The following is an 18,938-nucleotide window of genomic DNA, read 5'->3' on the forward strand; positions in this document are numbered from 1 at the left end:
TCCATGTACTCATGGACATACAGACTGTCACAGCAATCAAGAACAAAGAATTGAGATAATTTTGGGCCTTGTTAGCTATGAAGCTACTCTTAGCTCCAGGTGGATGTGAGACGCTCTGTAAAAGCAGCATTTCGCTCTGCTAAGATGCTGCCATTCATCAGCTCACAGCTTCCAGCTCCAAGCCAGGGTTTCAGCTCCATTCCTCTCTTCTCCTCTTTCAGTTATCCCTCTTTACACCACTCCCCCACCCTTCACATTCAAGTTATCCCCTATTTTTCCGCTCAAAGACCTCACGCTGTGGCTGTGTCCAAGCCCTCAGCTCCCATCCCACTTACTCTTTCATGTCTTGTGTTGATCCAGACCCATTTCACGTCATGTCTCTGTAATTACCAGTTTGTTTTCAGAGTGCTGGGATGGACGGATTTCGTTTCAAAAGACAGTCGGACATAAGGTTTAAAATAAGATGTAAACATTAAAATTCAAAGGAAGAAAAAGCATCCTGTTTTTTATTTTTTTTTTTTTTGGTGCTGCAATCAATATCACTGCTTTGAGTGCTGTGGTTGAGCCCAGTGAGATTGGGATGAATTCAGTGTGCCTGAACACATCACTAAGCTTCGAGTGTGAGCCTGCCAGCTAGTCAGGAACAGGGGCTCTGACTGAACAACACTTAAAGCATTCAGCTACAGCCAAGCAAGGAAGGGAGGGAAGGACAGACGGAGAAGGAGAGAAGGACAGAGACAGTGAGGGATGGGCTGCAGGAGCATAGCCTTGGTGAAGAAAAAGTGTGTGTGTAGGGGGTGGAGGGGGGGTGTAGACAGACAGACAGCGAGTCAGAGTGAGTCAGAGAAAGGAGAAGGAAGATGGACTTCCAACAGGAATAAAGGCCTGATGAAATGGGACTCCCAGTGACCGACGCTGACACACAATGGCGCATTAAGTGAATGAGACGATTAGGAAATGTGTGCTGCCAGTGCAGGAGGAACAGACAAGTGAGTGCTGTTCTCCTGTATGACAAGCCACACCCAAGGGCCCAGGATTCTCAGAAAGGTGGAGGAGCCATTTCATTCCATATCTCCGCTCCCATCGCCCACATTCATCTTGCTCAGACAACTTGCTCCAATCCATAAAACAGGCATTAATATGAAGCTATCACCCGGCTAAGAATTTTCATTTTAACTGACAAGGTGCCCCATTCATCATAGGCAGCGTGTCTCTGTGCTCCCGGACTGCCAGTGAGGAGAGGCAATACTGGTGTGGTTAAGTCAAAGCATATAGACTCTGGGAGAAAAAAAAGCTACAAAGGTGTTTGAGCTGAAGTCTTCAGAGGATATGCACTATTTTCTGGCACTGTTCATACCACCCAAGAAGGTTCAAGATGGTTGCAGGATATTAAAAAGCAGGAAGAGATTAGGCCTTCATACTAGCAAGCGACCAAACCACAGACGACTGCTTATTTTCTATGGAAGTGTGTGACACTGACCCACAATTACAGTTACAACAGCATGAGACATGCAGACAGAGCGATAAGGGACATATTGAGATTTTCTAAATTCTGTGCAAATAATCCAAAGCATGGGCTTCACTGGTCAAATCCTCACTCCAATCCTACAGCACGGGTTGTGTGTTGTCTGCCGAAACCTCTAGTCCCACAATTTTAGTACCTACCTGTGTCTACCCTCCATTTAACTGCATTTAGTAGCACTCAAAAAATTTACGGAAACCACTGAAATGTGTATTTCTGGGTTTAACTACTATAACTACTATAATACAGGGAAGGATAAATCAGTAAACAAACAAATATTGTGCCTGGGCTTTTAGTTTTTTATGCATATTTGCACATATGATAAGCAGGTTTAACAACCAGAAAAAAAAAAAAGAGTTTCTCCTTACCGATTCTCACTGAACATTTTTTTTTAGTTTGGTATGTATGTCTAAACTTAACACACTACATGGAGGTTGATGGTTGCTGAGGTGGTTGTTTACATTAGAACATTGTTAGAAGACAAAAATGAACATATACTTGTCTGATTCCCTTGGTCTTAATGTACTTAAATAGCTAACTAGCCTGCCATCCTTTATTATATCACGTCAGCTATCACTTTTTAACCTAGAGATTTTCTGGCAACCAAAACACAGGACTGGGCAGCATACTAGAGCTTTTACTTTCCCAGCAGGTTAGCTAATTTATCATTAGTCCACCCTTGCTATATAGAATATATTTTAAACAAAGACAACACAGTTACATGTGTATTTTTCCTGACCTAAACATCCTTCCCATTAGTGACCCCCAGTGGCCCAGATACTTGATGTTGCAAATGAAGTAAATGTGACTTCCATTATGGGTCAAAAGCTAAAATGAATATATTTTCAAACATATAAAACATAATGATCACACCTATTGTGTCTTGACTCATAAAATCCAAATTCTACCATTTTAGCAATAAACAAAAAACCCCGTTATTTACGTGTATTTAAAGGCTTTCAGGTCATTGCTATTACTCAAACCCTGTCATCACTTCTGTACCTTTGAGAATCTGAAACACGCTCTCGTTGCATTACTGGACATAAATCCTGCACACCTAGGTTCCAGAGCCAGAGCAAAAAAAAAAAAAAAACACGCCCCACAGTATTTGTTATCGAGCTCATTAATGGATCTGCATTGGAGCACGGGACAATATGCACAGAGCAGGGGGTTAAACAGCCGAGCCAAGACGAAGCAAAGCAGGAGAAAACAGAGTGTTCTAAATGTCTGCAAACGGTCTCGGCAGAACATTAGCAGCGTACAGAGGGCCATAGGGAAGACAGAGGATTCATTTTAATGAGCGTCACAACTTAACAAAAATGTTCTCTGTCTCCATTGCTGGCAATTTTGCTGGTTTTATCGTAAACAAGCAGGGAGAAATATCTTTTGACAGCATCGCCTTGATATGGTAAACAGGCAGGCTTTGAAGTGTAGCGGCAGATTATACATTGCTGAAGTGAGATTTTTAAGATTATTCTTGTTATATCTAATGACGCAGTTCATCAGAAATACACATACTGACATTTGTAGCATGAAAAACAATTTACAAGGGCTCTCGGAAAGAGAAAGAGAGAGAGACAGAGAGAGAGAGACAGAGAGAGAGAGAGAGAGAAAGAGAGTGTTAACTGTTTTCCTCACACCAGTATAATGAATGGGGCATGGTTTGGGTTTTGGTATTACTCAAATATTTATGATGAATACAGGCTTGCATGCCAACGGAATTGTAGGACTTCCTGTGGAATGTGTCTGGGCCAATGAATCTGGGCACACAGTAGGTGCCAGCCTTCACAGTACCCTCCTATCTCTCTCTCTCTCTCTCTCTCTCTCTCTCTCTCTCTCTCTCTCTCTCTCTCTCTCTCACACACACACACACACACACACACACACCCTCCTTCCTCACACAGCAGATGCTGTGCTCATCTGGTGTGCTACACAGTAACTGTCAAAATATTGATGCACAGCTCAGTCACACACTGTTATCTTTTAACCCTTTACCACTTGTGCACTGTGTCTGATTTAGTCTCTACGTTTAACTTGTATAAAAATGACATTTTTTGCAGCACGCTTCTACTACTTTACAGAATTATACTGGTCAAATTCAGAAACGCAAACTAAGACACATATCGAATAGACTTGTACATTTCCAATTCTATGTGGCTTGTTGTGAGCCTGATTATTAAGAATGCACTAAACTGAGGTCAGGAGTTATTACACAGTTGGTTAACAGATTTCATATGCTAGTGCCTGCGGAATTGGTGCATCAGCTCTTCTGGGCCTGACACACATCTGACAGATATCAGTACACGAGTGGTACACACACAGTGCCAGTGCCCCCCTCAGTCCTCGCCTGAAGCACATAGTCTCTAGCCTTGTTTACTCTCTCACTCACGCAAACACTCATACACACCCATTTTCTTCTTCTGTGCTACAGACATACAGTCAATCCAGAAACATGTAAACCAAAAGCCCTCTGCGATACAGACCGAGTAAAAGCGAGCAGTCCCATTCTTACACTGTAATACAGTACACTGAGGGCTCAGTGGGTTTTCATAGCATTGTTCATTTAAAGAATGAAAAACGAAACTAAAACTAAAGGCAGAAAAGTGCATGTGTACGGACAAGTAGCAGTGCCACCGGAAGTGATCTACTTCATCAAGATAAAGGTACACATGCTGCCTGAGTGAAAAAACCTGGACATTAGTGCAATAGGGGAAGCTTATAGAGATGCACCGACCTGATTCGTTGGATGCTGGGGGTCCAACATGTATTCTACTGAAAGCTTCTGAAAGGTGATAACAACGCTGCCAAGAATTACAAAAAATGTTAAAAAGACTGACCCCATCTTTAAAGTCCACCTGAAATGGTTTCTTAGCTGTGATTTGATTCCATATTGATGACATATTTCCTTCTCAAACAAAAAGTAAGAGTGATATCATATTGACTGACACAACAGCCGGTAACATTTGAGATATAACACACACACCCTCGCTGAATCTAAACAATCCTAACAGTAGCTAAATATGGAGAACACTGAAGAGTTTAATAAGAGCCTTTTACTGACTCTTACTGATGGAGAAGCCCTGATGGTGTATAAAGACAGAATCACAGTCTCCCTCAGTCTGAGGAAGTGACATATTCAAGAATCGAAGAGCTCCATGCTGGTAAAACAATCTTCCGAGAAGTGCCCGTCACATAACCGCAAACATATACAGCTACAATCTCCCTCTTCAAAATGAATAAACTCCCACCATTTTTTCCTCAACCAAGGGACGGTTGGAAAAGGGAATAGAGTGCGGGAAGATACACAGCTGAAGACAAACCAACAGACCATGTATACTGCTAACAAGCTACTACTGCTGCTAATACTGTAGCTAATACTGTAGAACAAGATATACATATACATATATATATTCTAAAGAGCATTTATTTGGTTCACAAAGTTTTGGCAAGATATGAATCATCAAAAAGTTTTGACCATTTTCCAAGACATGATGAACTGTAAAATTAAAATGAGAATATCTCCAAAACTATTTATATATATTTTTTCAGATATAGCATCATACTGGTGTCCAGAACACTAACAGACATGTACAAAAAAGCTCTGAAACACCTATTTTGATTTCAGGGGAGCTTTAACAATTATATTTGGATTTAAATGTTTCCTTAGCTGAAAATCCTTCGGCAAATATAACACTTGCTTACAAAGAAACAGAAGTCTGAATGGTAACAAGTAAGATGAATGGCTATTGTTTGCAGAATTATTGGTAAATTGATGACCTATTAGCTTCATCTGTCCTCTGGCTTTGTTTGCTCTTTTAATCCTGTGAGACCTAGCTGTCCTGCTTGAAGTCTACATCTCAATACACTGGATCTATAGCGTCCCGGGCAGTCATCATGGCTGCGGCTGAAATACACACAGCTATTGAACGGCCGAGTGAATTTTTCTGGCCACACCTCAAGGCTGTAGATCACAGAGGTACAGCGAAAGCTGAGGATTGCACAGAGACTTCCTGCCTGGCGGGGAGAAGAGGCGTATTAGATATGATATGTTAAAATCTAATTGGTGCAGTCAGAAGGCCGTGATAAGGAAAGGGGGAAGATTAAGTTGAGCTATCAGGGACTCTATGAAGCTGCAAAATGGCTCACACCAGATAACGATGACGGCACTTCAAAACATCATCAGCAGAAGCAAGGTGACAGGCCTGGCATAGGTCCTGCCTCTTTCTTACAAAGACGAGAGAGAGAGAGAGAGGGAGAGAGAGAGAGAGAGAGAGGGAGAGAGGGAGAGAGAGCGGGAGAGAGAGAGAGAGGTTGCCTGCATAGTCAACACAGCCTCTGAAATGCAGGTTCCATGTTGAGACATGAGGTGTTATAATACTAGGAAATACGTATGCTAATTTGAATGATATTTGTAAAAGTGTGAATCATTGTGCGTTTCCGTCAACCATTCCTATGTTAATATTCTGAAGAGAGAGCATCAAGATGGCATAATCAAAGAACCTCAAGCTAAGCACAGTCGTGGGGGGCTGAAATGCTTGTACAAATCTGTTTCCGTCAAACATGTTTGTCATGATTTTTTTTATGGATATGCCAACCTTTCTACCTCAGTCAAGCATTGTAATGTTTTTGTTATATTTAGGATGTTCTAATTAATCCTAATTAATAAAATTTCTAATTGTTTTTTTTTCTTATGTGCAACTTTATGCAAACTCATTTGCATAGGATCACTGAACCCTTTTTCTGTACCATAAGGCATCTTTCTAATAAAACCTGTTTTTAATGTTCCGTATTACATTATACTGTGTGTCTCACTGTTATGGGCGCTGATTGCTGATTTTGCAAGTCTAATGGTCTAATGGTAAATACATCTATAAAGAGAGACTTATATTTACGCACTTAGAAAAAATGGTTAAATCCAATGTCCTAACGGGTTCTTTGTTTTGTTCCTCTGGGGAACCCTGAAAGATTCAGAGTAGAACCTTACTCTAAACACAGATTTCCCTTTCAGAGAGGGTTCCAACAGAATGGCTTTAGGAAGCTACCCTGAACCCCTGAAGAACCCTACGTGTGTAGGTTACTGTAACAGAGAAATGCATGATACTCATCAACATGGATTGTTATAGTTCTTTACCCAACCAACACAACAAACATAAGTTATAAACGATTTGGGGGAGAGTTTTCATTTTGGTTTTAACGAACCAAAAAACAAACCAACTGGTTCACTCACTTATAAAAAGTCTAGTGGTCAGACAGATAGAAAAGAAAGGGCTTCACGCTCAGACCAGTTGAACTTTAATGTGAATTCGCGACCCTTGAAAGCGTGAGCGACAGAAAACGGGACGAGCCATGCTAAAATGAGCGCAGGCCATCACTTGCTGTGTGTTTTTTCTTTTTGCTCTGTGATCTTCATTTCTGACCACCCGCAAGTCCCATGGGATCCAGAACCGATTTCTAGCACAATAGAAGAAATTGCATATTGCGGCGACTGAACTTTGATGATAGCAACAAGAGCGCAGTCAAAAACGGCATTACCTGAAATGTTCAAACTGTGGGAGTTCTCGCACTCAAAAAGCGTGAAGCGTGATGCAATGCAGTGTACAGAAAGCTGAGACCCCTTTCACAGCAGTCCACTGACAATGCAAGAACATCGAGATTAGCCTTGTACTGCATAATATCGTACAGAAGCGATTCGATAGGTTTTGCGAAGGTACTGTGAAAATAGTAAAATATGTAAAATACTAACTTGCTAGAAGGTGTTATGTTTAGCCTGTTCTTGCTTGTTAAAATTATTGCTAAAGCATAATGCATATGTGCGATTAGGCACACTGAGTAACTGTTACTTGTTTATCCAGTAAATACAAGAGTATTGAATTATCAAAATAATTGTTTGTTTTAGTCCTTCTCTAAAACAAACCAATAAGTAAGTTAGGTAAACGGGATGGAATCAGGACAACGCATTAGAATTCAGCATAAAAGCTTACAGAAGTAAGTGTGTTAAAATAATTAAATTCATCAAGTCCAAAACTTCCGTTCAGATTTGGGATTGTTTTCTTTTGCCAGAGTTTATCTATGCATATTATAACAGAGGATCTCTATTTGGGTGACGATGAGAAACTTGAATACAAACTGATCAACTTCAGTCACGCAGAAAATGCTGCTCTTCAGCGTTTTCAAGCCGGGCTAATGCTTATATAGCAACAATGTATTTTTTTTCCCCTATTTGAAAGTCTTTAGGATGTATTTAAATGAGAGATTTAGTTAATGAGTTTGGGCAAACTCTGGAACAGTCTTTTAAGCATTATCATTCTCATTAATTTTCAGAATTACCCACTGTGTTGTGATAGCTGTCATGGACTTCAGACTTCAATTAATTAAATACTACATATGTATATAAAATATACATGTACGCGCGTGTGTTGGGGGGGAGGTTGTGTGAGTGTGTGTACTTGTATATGAATGAGCATATGTTTGTGTATGTATATGTGGACATGTGAGTTTGTGGCCAGAAAAAAAAAAAAAACATTTTCTTTTAAAATTCTGCAATTTACAGTTTCTGAGGAGCGCACGGCTAAGCCGTAAGATAAATATGCAAATGCACAAAAAGTGCCAATAGAAGCTTTTTTTTTAACTTAATGTATTCAACAACTCCAAGGCAGGGGAAACAATGTCCTTTAGGACCAGAGTGTGGAAGAAGGATCTCTCCTATTATACTCTTCAGTGTTAGAGGGAATTCCTCAATAGATGTAATGTTTTGATACAATGCACTTTACAAGCAGTTTGCATAACACTTAATATCAAAGATGAAAAAAACAGCAATAATAACATAAAATCTGTGGATTAAAAACTTTAATTCATGAATGGCAATAATCACTTAATAGGTAATCACTTAACAGGTTAACAATCTCCATGTTTTTTTGTCAATTCATGTGGAGGAGAGTGCACATCAGAGACATAAGTACGTCATTACTGCTTTATCTGTCCACTGTTCTTGTAAAGAAGGAACAATTAACCCTGCCTTCAGCGTGATTGATATAGGCTTTGCTTTCAATTTGTTCCACTACACAGATCATGAAATTCGGAATGTGCCCATCCTTATTGACCTACACTTTCAAACACACAGGGCTACAACACGACGAAAGGAATTAAAGAGAAGAGAGCCGCACAGCCATGAAATAACGTCTTAAAAAAAAAAAAAAAAAAAAAAAAAAAAAAACAGACGTGACCTCACAAAGCCTCGACTATTTCAAGTGCACTCTCTAGAAAGTTCTTTTCTATTCAATTGAAAAAGTTTTTTATATGTTGCTTTTTCATCAACGTGCTGCCTGAAAGCAGGATGAGAGCTTTTAAACTACTGGAAAAAGACAGCTATGTTGTAAACAGGGTTTACCGTTTTCATTTCAAACATTTTCAAATGTGAGCTGCTAAGCTGAGCCTGTAAATCTTTAAGACGTAGTGAAAGAGGCTGTTTGTGGCATTTCAGCTGGTCTTATATAAAAGAAATAAAATGTTCACAAATTATATACTGTTGGATATCTGTTATCAGGCAATTTTTCAGTGACTAACAATGTCTTACAGCATTCTGTGTGTAATTTCATCTAGACCAACATTAAATAAGAAAAGAGAAGGAGAAAAGCAGCATGCCTTGAGCTATGGATGAAGCTTTTATATGCAGGTAAGAGAAACTTGCAATGTAACACGTATCTCCCTTCAGGCACCAAATGCATGCGACTGAATAACATTTGTATGTAACATATAATCTGCTCAGGAACATTTGAGCCAAAGTGATTTAACATATATTTAGTATAAGTTTGACAAAATAAAACAGATAAATAAAAGAGGCATTTTGATTCATTTCCCATTTGCCAAATTAAAGCACAAATTAGGATCAGAGTATTGCTATAGATTAAAACTTAACGTATAAAACAAAGGTAGTTTTTTCTTCTGATACTAAAAATATTCTGAAGTTTCTGAGCATGTTTACTTTAGCTTCTGGCTATTCTACCATATCCAGGAATATGACCTTTCCCACAGTCTGCTGCAAATGCCTCAGGAAGAAAGCCTTTAGACTTTATTAGATGAAAGAAACACAATCACTTCACCAATTACATGTCACACGAAGCATTATGTGGATGGCAGAGTGTTTTATCAATACGCAAGTTGGGCTTCAGGAGGCCCGAGCATATTCATTGGCAGCACACACACACACACACTCTCTCTCCTCTCTCTCGCTCTCTCACACACACATACTGAGAGAGAGGGAGAGAGAGAGAGAGAGTGTAACAGCTGAATGCAGCTTCCTACTAAAGTGTGGCTTTGGAAAAGTGCACGCTGCTATAACCATGGGAAAAAGGCAGCACAAAGCCAGCAAATAAAGCCAAGCACGGGTGGCCTTCTTCAAATGACGCAATGCTTAAGGAATGCGTGTCAGAAAAGACCTCAGCACGCTGCAGCTCCTCGGCGAGGTGAGGCGAAGCCGACTTTACTTCCATTTCCAGCCAAATCGCTCCTATAGCATTTGCTTATTAAAGTGACAGGTGGGCTCCCATGCATATGCGTCTCTCAATCCATTTACACAACTCGTGCAGCGGGTGTCACTGGGAGGCACAAGGGCGGTCTGTGGGGAGTTAATCGGGCCATGTCCTACCTCCTGCTCGGCCTAAGCGGAATAATCAATTACAATTTCACAGGCAGAACCTCGGCATGTCACCGAGAGTCATGCAGGTGTGTGTGTGTGTGGTCAGATTGTAGCATGATAAACTGGTAGTGGTGGAGGTGGTGAGGTTTCCATTGTTTTTAGAGAGTTACTTTCCAGGACAGAATTTTGTCAAACTTTAGTTGAGAGACAGCTGTGTGGATGAGGCATATATGTTGCTGTGCTAAAAGAAAGTGCCTAGAGATCTCAGGAGTACACCAAACACCATGAAAACTCAAAAATCCCAAAGTACAGTATGCTGCGAAGGAAACTTTGAAGTATATTTCAACCATTGAAATCTTTGCCCGTGCATGCTCTAAAGCATAAATACATGTACTGAATTCTATACCTCTGCAGGTTCAAACACAAACCTTATCTATTCCTGTGCCCATATATTTCACAGCAGAGTGTGGATGTGTCAGTACTGAAAGCGGGATTAGGAGCCGAGGTACAGGACGGGAGGCGAGCAGAGGCAGCTAAAGGGCAACACTCGCTGCTAGCGTTGGAGCTGCACACATAAACGGGGGGAAAAAAAGCAGATGGGAGTCAGCGGGCAGAACATCTGTCCTTCAAGCCAGACGCTAAATAAAGGTCTCACTTGCGTGGATGTTAAATGCATAGGTGGAGGATTTGGTTTTACCTCAGCTTGAATCATAATAAAAGCTGAAAGGCCACAAGATCTGCTCTAATGTTACACTACAGTTAAGAAAGAAAGCGAAGCTTTGCCAATTCATTCTAAATATAAGGTGATTTCTTATGAAACACTAGAGAATGATATTATTTACTGAATGGTACTCAAGGACAGATTCCTGAAAAGCCTGCGATCACTAACAAGATTCACAGCAACCGTTTCATGTTTATTTATCAGAACAATAAAAGATGAGTGTGATTAAATATATCTATGACAATAGACTGCCAAAGGTGCATCGCTAGCGTAGGATGACGAGTGCTCAAGATATGAAGACGTACAAGTCAAAAACAAAAATAAAAAAGGCCCCCAAACAGGCATTCGTATGAGCCTTTCTTGTGGCTGCATTCTGTCTTCTGTACAGCACTAATGCCGTTGAATCTCCTGCCACTGATACCACTGATACAAACATAAAGGGCTCAAGCTCCACATGAAAGCCAAAGGTACGGCAGAATGAAAAATCCCCCGCCTGACCGAGTGGGCTGTGTATCACAAAGGCGGTGATAAAGCAGCGCACAGCGTGAGGCGTGCGGTAGCGCAGCATGCTCCGCGCCTGCACTATTACCTTAGTGGGCTACATCTTCTTTATGTCTGTCTCTCGACGCTGACCTTCAGAGCAACATCAGTGGGTGGAGGAGAGAGAGACAGAGACGGTGTAATCACTGCGCTGCACGCCGCCCAAACAGCTACAGATGGGGCTGGAAATCCCTCTTAATTGTGATAAATATGCATCGGAATGGCATGCTCGCTCCCCATCTATACTGTGTTCAGCGTTCCGATCACTGGGAGGAACTGGCCATTCTTTTGTTCAGTGATGTAGCACGATGTTACCACTGTAGCTGTAAGGCATGTAGAAGATGCTGCTGCTTTCTTAATAAAAACCTTTACAAAAGGAATTAATTAATGCTAAATATTTATTCCATTTTGCAATTCTTTACCGTAACAAGGACTTACGTCTGAGCTTTAGTATCCAACCGCGCTTGAACAAAATGAACACAGATAACAGAGCATTGCTTTTAAAATAAAAGCCTACGCATTTTAGGCTAACTTTAAAACATTAAACCCTGTTTCTGTTCCTAACTCCTAGCAGAATACCTAGCATTGCAAAATACCTGTTGATGTAGACATATGAAGCATTTCCTCTAAAGACAAATCTGCAATAAAATAATACATATAACTATTTAGTACGCAACAGTATTCACACATCAAACATCTGCACCATTACATTCCTTTCTCCAGTTTCCATTCATTTTCCTCTATAACGCTATTGCACTAATATAATAGAAAATTCAATACTGGGGAAAGAGAGAATGGTTTTCCTCGACACAAAGCCAACTTTGAGGTTACTGTTTCACAGGAACTGCCAACCCTTTTCTCTCCCCGTTTATTCCTCTTGTTGCTTAAGCCTAAGAATAAAACTCTCAGCTGCTACTCCAACACCAATCCATACACGTAAACATGCACATGCCATTAAGAGCCATTAAACACCCTCAGTCAGAATTTTCAGGCAAATTCGATTCAGCTCTCAAGAGGAGCCGCACAGCAAATCACAGGGTGTGATTTAACCCCTTCCGAATGCCAACAGGAGACAGGTGATAAAGAGTGCGCTCATGCACAGGCTATGAAGTTTCTCCCCTCAAAATTAATTCCATCTTCAAGATTTCTATCTTGCCGATACGCTCAGAATGGCACAAAAATATGCCCCTGCCTCTAAGATTACAGCTGACTGATTTAGCATATACATCTTCTGCTGCTGTGCCAGTGGGAGTGTGCTGGATGTAATGGCAGAGTCTGGGCCTCTGGTATATGACTAATACTCTTACGGGTATTACTTTATTATTAAATTTCAGCATTTAAGTGAGACATCTTTAGGAATTGTGGTCTGTCTGTGACTGAAGTTCCTCTTCTTTGATTATGATAGGCACTGATAGTCTAATCAGAGGCCCAATTTCCTAAACTGAACATTTATACATATCGACTATTGTGTATGAGCATAGCATTAAGGAGGTCTGTTTACAAAATGCCTTCAAAACCAGTATGTGTACATACAGATGTGTGTGTGTGTGTGTGTGTGTGTGTGTGTGTGGACAGACAGCACACCACATCCAGCTCACCTTTTGCCTCATTCACTTAAAATCTGATCTATTAGCACATATGATGTAAACAGGTATTTAGCTTCAAGAAGTGATTGTGTGAACAAATATCTTGTTGACTCAGCTTTCATCAAATTCATTCTCAATAAAGCAGGCCTAGTACTGCGGATTAAATAGCTCATTTAGTCAAAGTGAGACAAACTGAGCCCATCATCAGATGTGACAGTCAAGTATGAGGCGTTTACTAGAAATTCATGCAGTAATGTTTCTTTATAAATAGGGAAACAATATAACAACTACACAACACTGAGCTTTCACAATACTCAAATAATCTCAGGTTAGGTTACTAACCGGTATAGCAATGCACACTGATAAACGGGCCTTGCTTTATGAAACAATAAACTGATGATGTGAAACCCAGCCTGCTCCAGGGAGCCCCAGCCTGTGTGTTTGGCGCTGCGTGATGATCTGAGCTCGGATCTGCAGCATTACCTGGAGGACGCGCTCGGGTCCGATACGGCGCTTGAGGAATCCATGCGCTACATTCAAAGTTCCTGAACAGCTCCCTGCTGCCTTATGCTAATTTCTCACCGCTTTTACCGTCCCGCCGCAACCAGCAGCCTTTACTCAAGTCATGCACAGCCTGGCCTAGTGCTTCACGGCAGCTCAGCTGAGACAAACAGCAGCAATGTCAGCGACACATTCACCAATTCCTGCACCGCGAACCGCACACAACAACGACAACACGCAGGCGTTAGTGGCCATCATGCCTGGAACCGAGCGCGCTAGTGAACGCAGCTCCCGCGTCCTCAGGTCCGCCACAACACGCGCCTCCTCCTCCTCCTCCTCCTCCTCGGTGTGTGTAAACCTGTTACCCGAGCATCAACCTCCCCTGATTGCCAAACACACTCCCGTGGGAAAGGGCACGCCCGAAACTTCTGACATCTCAATCACACACACCCACACACACACACAGAAAAAAGCCCAGCATCTAATGAGCGAGCGGCGACGCGTTACACACAACAAACCGAGCTGTTTTACCGTTCTCTTCTTGAAGGGTCTTGCTGAACGCCAGGCTTGGTGGGCGCCATCTTCCCGCAATTATTTGATTTCTGACTTTTTTTTTTCCCCCTCTCCTCTTCCTCCTCCTCCTCCTCTTTCGTCTTCACGTTGATTCAGACATGCGGCCGAGGCGAGCGAAGGCGCTGCGATGTGGACACTGAGAGGTGGTTAAAGAGCGGCATGGCGCCGTGCCGGAGCGGAGCGGAGCGGAGTGATCGCGTCCCCCTGAGCGTTCATGAGCGGTGAGGACGGAGCGGAGGCGCTCCACAGGCATGCCGCGAGCACGAGCCGCGAGCCCGGGACGCGTGTCAATTCAGCGGCTTGAGGTGAAACGGGGGCGCGGATCTCTGCTCACACGGGACCGTCACATGGTGAGCTCTCCCCGGAGGAGTGCGTCCTCTCCGGCGCTGAGTGAAGCCGCCTTGCCGTGCGCGTCTCGCTGCATTTTTGCACCTCTGCTTCTCTGTGTGCACTAGCGCTCGCCTCCTCTGCTACCGGCGCAACAACGCCACTCAGTTGTAGTTGGAAACAGTTTTGCCTTTCGCGGAATTTACAGGTTGTTCCAACGCGTAATTCAGCCATCCTCAATTTCTCCATCTACAACCACTCTCGGTTATTTTGCACCAGGAACATGCTGCTTTAGATGCTTTGCTCAGTGTGTTACTAAAATGGACTATATGCAATAAAAATGTCAGAATAATAACAGACTAATCCTGACTGCAAATAAGACATAAGAAAAGTTTGTTTTATTTTACTTTGATCTGAATTGATTTTAAATATAACACACTGCCTATTTAATCTAGTTAAGACTGTGTAAATATGACAATGTGGCATCTTAAAAAAAAAAACAAACAAACTGATAAATACCTCATAGCTGTCACCAAATTATAAATCCTTAGTTCACACACCTTATAATAAAACCTGAATCCAACCCCATAACATCTGACAGCTCTTCTTAAGACCTTTGCATAGATGTGTTGTGCAAAGTTGGTCTTGTAACTAAAAACTTTTTTTATATTATGAAGCTTCTATAGCTATTTAGTGGTGTTTGTGCAGAAAATGTAGTATAAGGCAGATCTTTACTGATTTATTTTTTTATTTTTTCCCCATAATTAGCCGGCCAATATGTTTAAGAACCCGTGACCTGTCAAGGTCAACTCCTGACACACTGCCCATACAGTGTCGAGTAAATTCTGGTGCACGCAGATCTAGCAGATCTGAAGGCAAAGAGGTGTGTGTGTTTACGATGAACTTTACCTGCACGATTGGTCTCCATAATATTCTAAATCACTTTGTTTTTAGCCCAATCCTGGACACTCAGTTGTACGGGGCATTATGGATGTACCAGGGACCAGTACGGCTGATTCAGTTCATTAAGTCATAACAAGCCCTTCATAATCTGCAGTGAGTTAGAGCAGGGAAAACACTAAAATATACTGAGCATATGTCAAAATAAAGGGGATTGAAAGCCGCTGCTTTGAATATTATCAAAGGTCAAACAAGTTATGTGTCAGCTTTTATTGTTTTCATACATGTCTTTAAAATGTGGAAATGTCTGTACAAATCACAGGTTATTAAACACCATGTGTAGATATTGATCATGCTTTGACTAATTTTTCCCAAAAGCATAAACCATAGGCTGCTCTACCTAATAGACTGTACATGCCAGCCTACTTGTGATTTATATGGAACTAGAAACCAACCCTTTTTGGCCAGACGCTAAAATGTGTCATATAGTATTAGATTTTATTCTTAAAAGGGTCCTATTGAGTGGTCGAGGAAACATTTCCTAAGTGGCTACTGTAAACAGTCATAAATTGAGTCTATAGATTTGGCTGCAGTGGAACCAGCAATAAACTTACAAGCTACTGGCGGCTTGCAACTAGATTTTATGACCTAAGAGGAGTTTTCACATGGAAATGGAAATCATGGTACACATAGTAAAGCTGTTCTCTTCAACATTTAACTTAAGTGAGCTTGTTTTGTTATAGTGTGGTACTAATAGGATACACACAAGGGTACACACATTTGTGCAGGTTTGTATGTCTGGTTGCCTTTTTGATCAAATAGATGTATAAGTTTGAGACTAATAATTACAAAAGCTAATCAGGTAGGCTTTGTGTGTGTGTGTGTGTGTGTGTGTGTGTGTGTGGTTGATATCTAATAAAGTGCAACTTGCGGTTGGAGTGTAATTAATGCACTTAGAGAGCAATCCTATAATCTAGTTCCTGATCAAATGGACAACCCAGGGATGTTTTATAGATTTAAATGACAAAGGAAAACAAAAGCACTGATGCGACATGAGAGCACACAGCGGAAATGCGCGCGCGTCGGCAAAACGAGAGGGCAGTATGGTGAAATTCAGTGGAAGCAGCGTTTGCTGTTGGCTGTGAACATACCTTTGTTGGTAAGTGGTCAAGCCCTGGACGTTTTGCGGGTTGCCGTTGGTGGCGCCCGGGACTCGTGCTGCCGGCATCCCTGCGGCTCCTGCGCCCGCCGCCGCCGTCACCTGCACGCTGAAGTCCGGGAAGATCCTGATCATCCCCGCGCCGAGCAGCGCACCGCCGAGCGAGTGTGTGTGCGTGTGTGTGAGTGCAGCCTGTCCTCCGGCCGAGCAAGTCACAGCGCAATCCCATTAGTGACGAGCACGAGCTGCTGGGCCATTCTCGCGCTTTTGTGCTGAGCTCTGAGCGGAGACTGCTGCTGCTGCTGCTGCTGCTCTTAGGCTTGCAGTGGCATTGAGGGGATGCTCAGCGGAAACGCGCCGTTACGCCTCAACAAGCAAAGTTTCGACTGGATGCTGAAGCTTGTCCTTTCACAACGTAGCGTTATTTAACCACAAAAAATGAAATGCTTTAAGTTTAATTAAAGTCGGTGCATATGACTCGAACTGCTCTAGATGCTGGAAGAAAATGCGACCAGACTGTAAAGTTGCAGAAGTGAACTTTTCTACCGACTTTGCATTAACACTAATTATGTCTAAGAAGACTAAAATGAACTCTTTAACTATTTACCTATTTAGGAAAACTGTGAGTTAGTTGAGAAAGCCACTGTTTAGGCTAGTGTGCGTCCTTTCCCGACTTCTGCATATGCACAAATCTAGCACATCCTAACAGGACCGAGTCTACAGAAGGTTCTGGAGAGCTTGCTCTAGACTGAAAAGGTTATCCAGAGAGGGATAAGTGCATGTAGGCATGCATGTCCGAATTCCTTTCCACGCGTAAAAATATTAACGACTTGTGCAGACTGAAAGAAGCCTAAAGAAAGCTAAGCGAGCCTAAGCTCAGTTTTCATGAGGACAAGCTGCAGACGTTCTAAGTGCGTGTGTGGAAGCCAGCTAAAAGTCCAGACTGAATCACGATGACGTGTGCGACTCGCCCTCCTCTGTCTTAATGCTTTCAAGTTTGTACGTGAATCATCATCGAGGTTTTCCTCTCTCCTCATCTGCACGCGACACTGGTACGGCGTGTGTCTAAATATGCTGTCTAAAGATGCTAAGCTGTGGTGTACAGCGGTGCGTTTACTGGTGTGTGTGTGTGTGTGTGTTCTACCGCTGAAGGTGTTGTTGTGTGAGATCCGGAGCGCGTGGGAGCGGATGTATGAGCCGATTAACTGCGCCGCGCGAGCGAACAGGGAGCGCGCGCTGGCCCTCAGCAGCCAATCAGGCACAGGCACGTGAGCGCGCACTGGCTGCTGCGGCAGTAACCCTTTGAAAACCTGAATAGTGGTTTACTGGTATTTTATGTTGGATTACAACAGTGTGAAATTTACAGATTGTATTAAAAAAATGAAAATAAAACATGCATCCTATTTTATACCTGTTAATAATAGCCATATACCCTCACCGGTCACTTTAATAGGAATACCTGTACCCTTTATCATTCATGCAATTATCCAATCAGCCAATCATGTGGCAGCAGAACAAAGCATAATACCATACAGGTCAAGAGCTTCAGGTAATGTTCCCATCAAACATCAGAGATTTTGACCCTGGCATGGTTGTTGGTGCCAGACAGTCTGGTTTGTGTATTTTAGAAACTATTGATCTCTTGGGATTTTTTAACGCACAACAGTCTCTAAAGTTTACACAGCGGGAAAAAGATTTAAAAAAAAAAAAAAAAAAAAAGCTGCCATTGAACAGCTGTTCTGCAGGCAGACATGCCTCGATGAAGAGAGAGGTCAGGTTAGCATGGACCGAGTAGTTTGAGCATGGCCTGAGTAGTTCGAGCTGGCAGGTAGGCTATGGTAAATCACATAACCACTCTTTACAACTGTGGTGAGCAAATAAGCATCACAGAATGCACAACAGGGCAGAAGATTGGAAAAAGACCAGAAAACATTTCTTCACCTTTTCAGGTTTGGTGAGTCTGTGCCTCTGTAGCCTCAGATTCTTGTTCTTGGCTGCCAGGAGCTGAAGCCGATGTGGTCTTCTGCTGTTATAGCCCATCTGCCTGGACATGTGACATGTTGTGCATTCTGAGATTCTTTTCTACCACGTTTGTAAAGATTTGCTATCTGAATCTTCTTGTTAGTTCGAGCCATTCTCCTCAGACCTGAATGTTTATTTGTTTGGAAACTCTAGAGATTGCTGTGCATGAGTGATTAACAGGTTCTAGATAACTTAAACCAGCCTGTCTGCCCCCAACAACCATACCACAAAGTCACTGACATCAGATTTTTCCTCATTCTGATGTTTGATGTGAACATTAATTGAACCTCTTGACCTGTATCTGCATGATTTTACGCATCGCACTGTTGCCACATGATTGGCTGATTGATTAATTGCATGACTGTTCAGGGGTACAGATGCTTCAGTGAATGTATGTTCATATAGCTGACATAGGTACCATTATTCTATACTGAGTGCATTACAAGATGGAA

The 18,938-nt window shown here is 42.1% G+C and overlaps 1 protein-coding gene across 5 annotated transcripts in view; it reads right to left on the reverse strand.

Moving 5' to 3' along the window:
• LOC113538944 (neuronal PAS domain-containing protein 3) overlaps positions 1-17,675 on the reverse strand; it is a 224,378-nt gene extending 206,703 nt beyond the window's left edge. For 2 of the 5 annotated variants that reach the window (XM_053237343.1, XM_026934422.3), the window contains exon 1: positions 16,457-17,675. In XM_053237343.1, coding sequence (XP_053093318.1) covers positions 16,457-16,599 — 143 coding nt within the window. In that variant the 5' untranslated portion in view covers positions 16,600-17,675. Of the gene's footprint in view, positions 1-13,487; positions 13,943-14,036; positions 14,559-16,456 lie in introns of those variants that run through there. The other 3 variants (XM_026934425.3, XM_026934423.3, XM_026934424.3) reach the window with 2 other exon arrangements.
• Positions 17,676-18,938: the final 1,263 nt, after the last annotated feature.

This window comes from Pangasianodon hypophthalmus, chromosome 10, assembly GCF_027358585.1.
Source record: "Pangasianodon hypophthalmus isolate fPanHyp1 chromosome 10, fPanHyp1.pri, whole genome shotgun sequence".
Lineage (NCBI taxonomy): Eukaryota > Metazoa > Chordata > Actinopteri > Siluriformes > Pangasiidae > Pangasianodon > Pangasianodon hypophthalmus.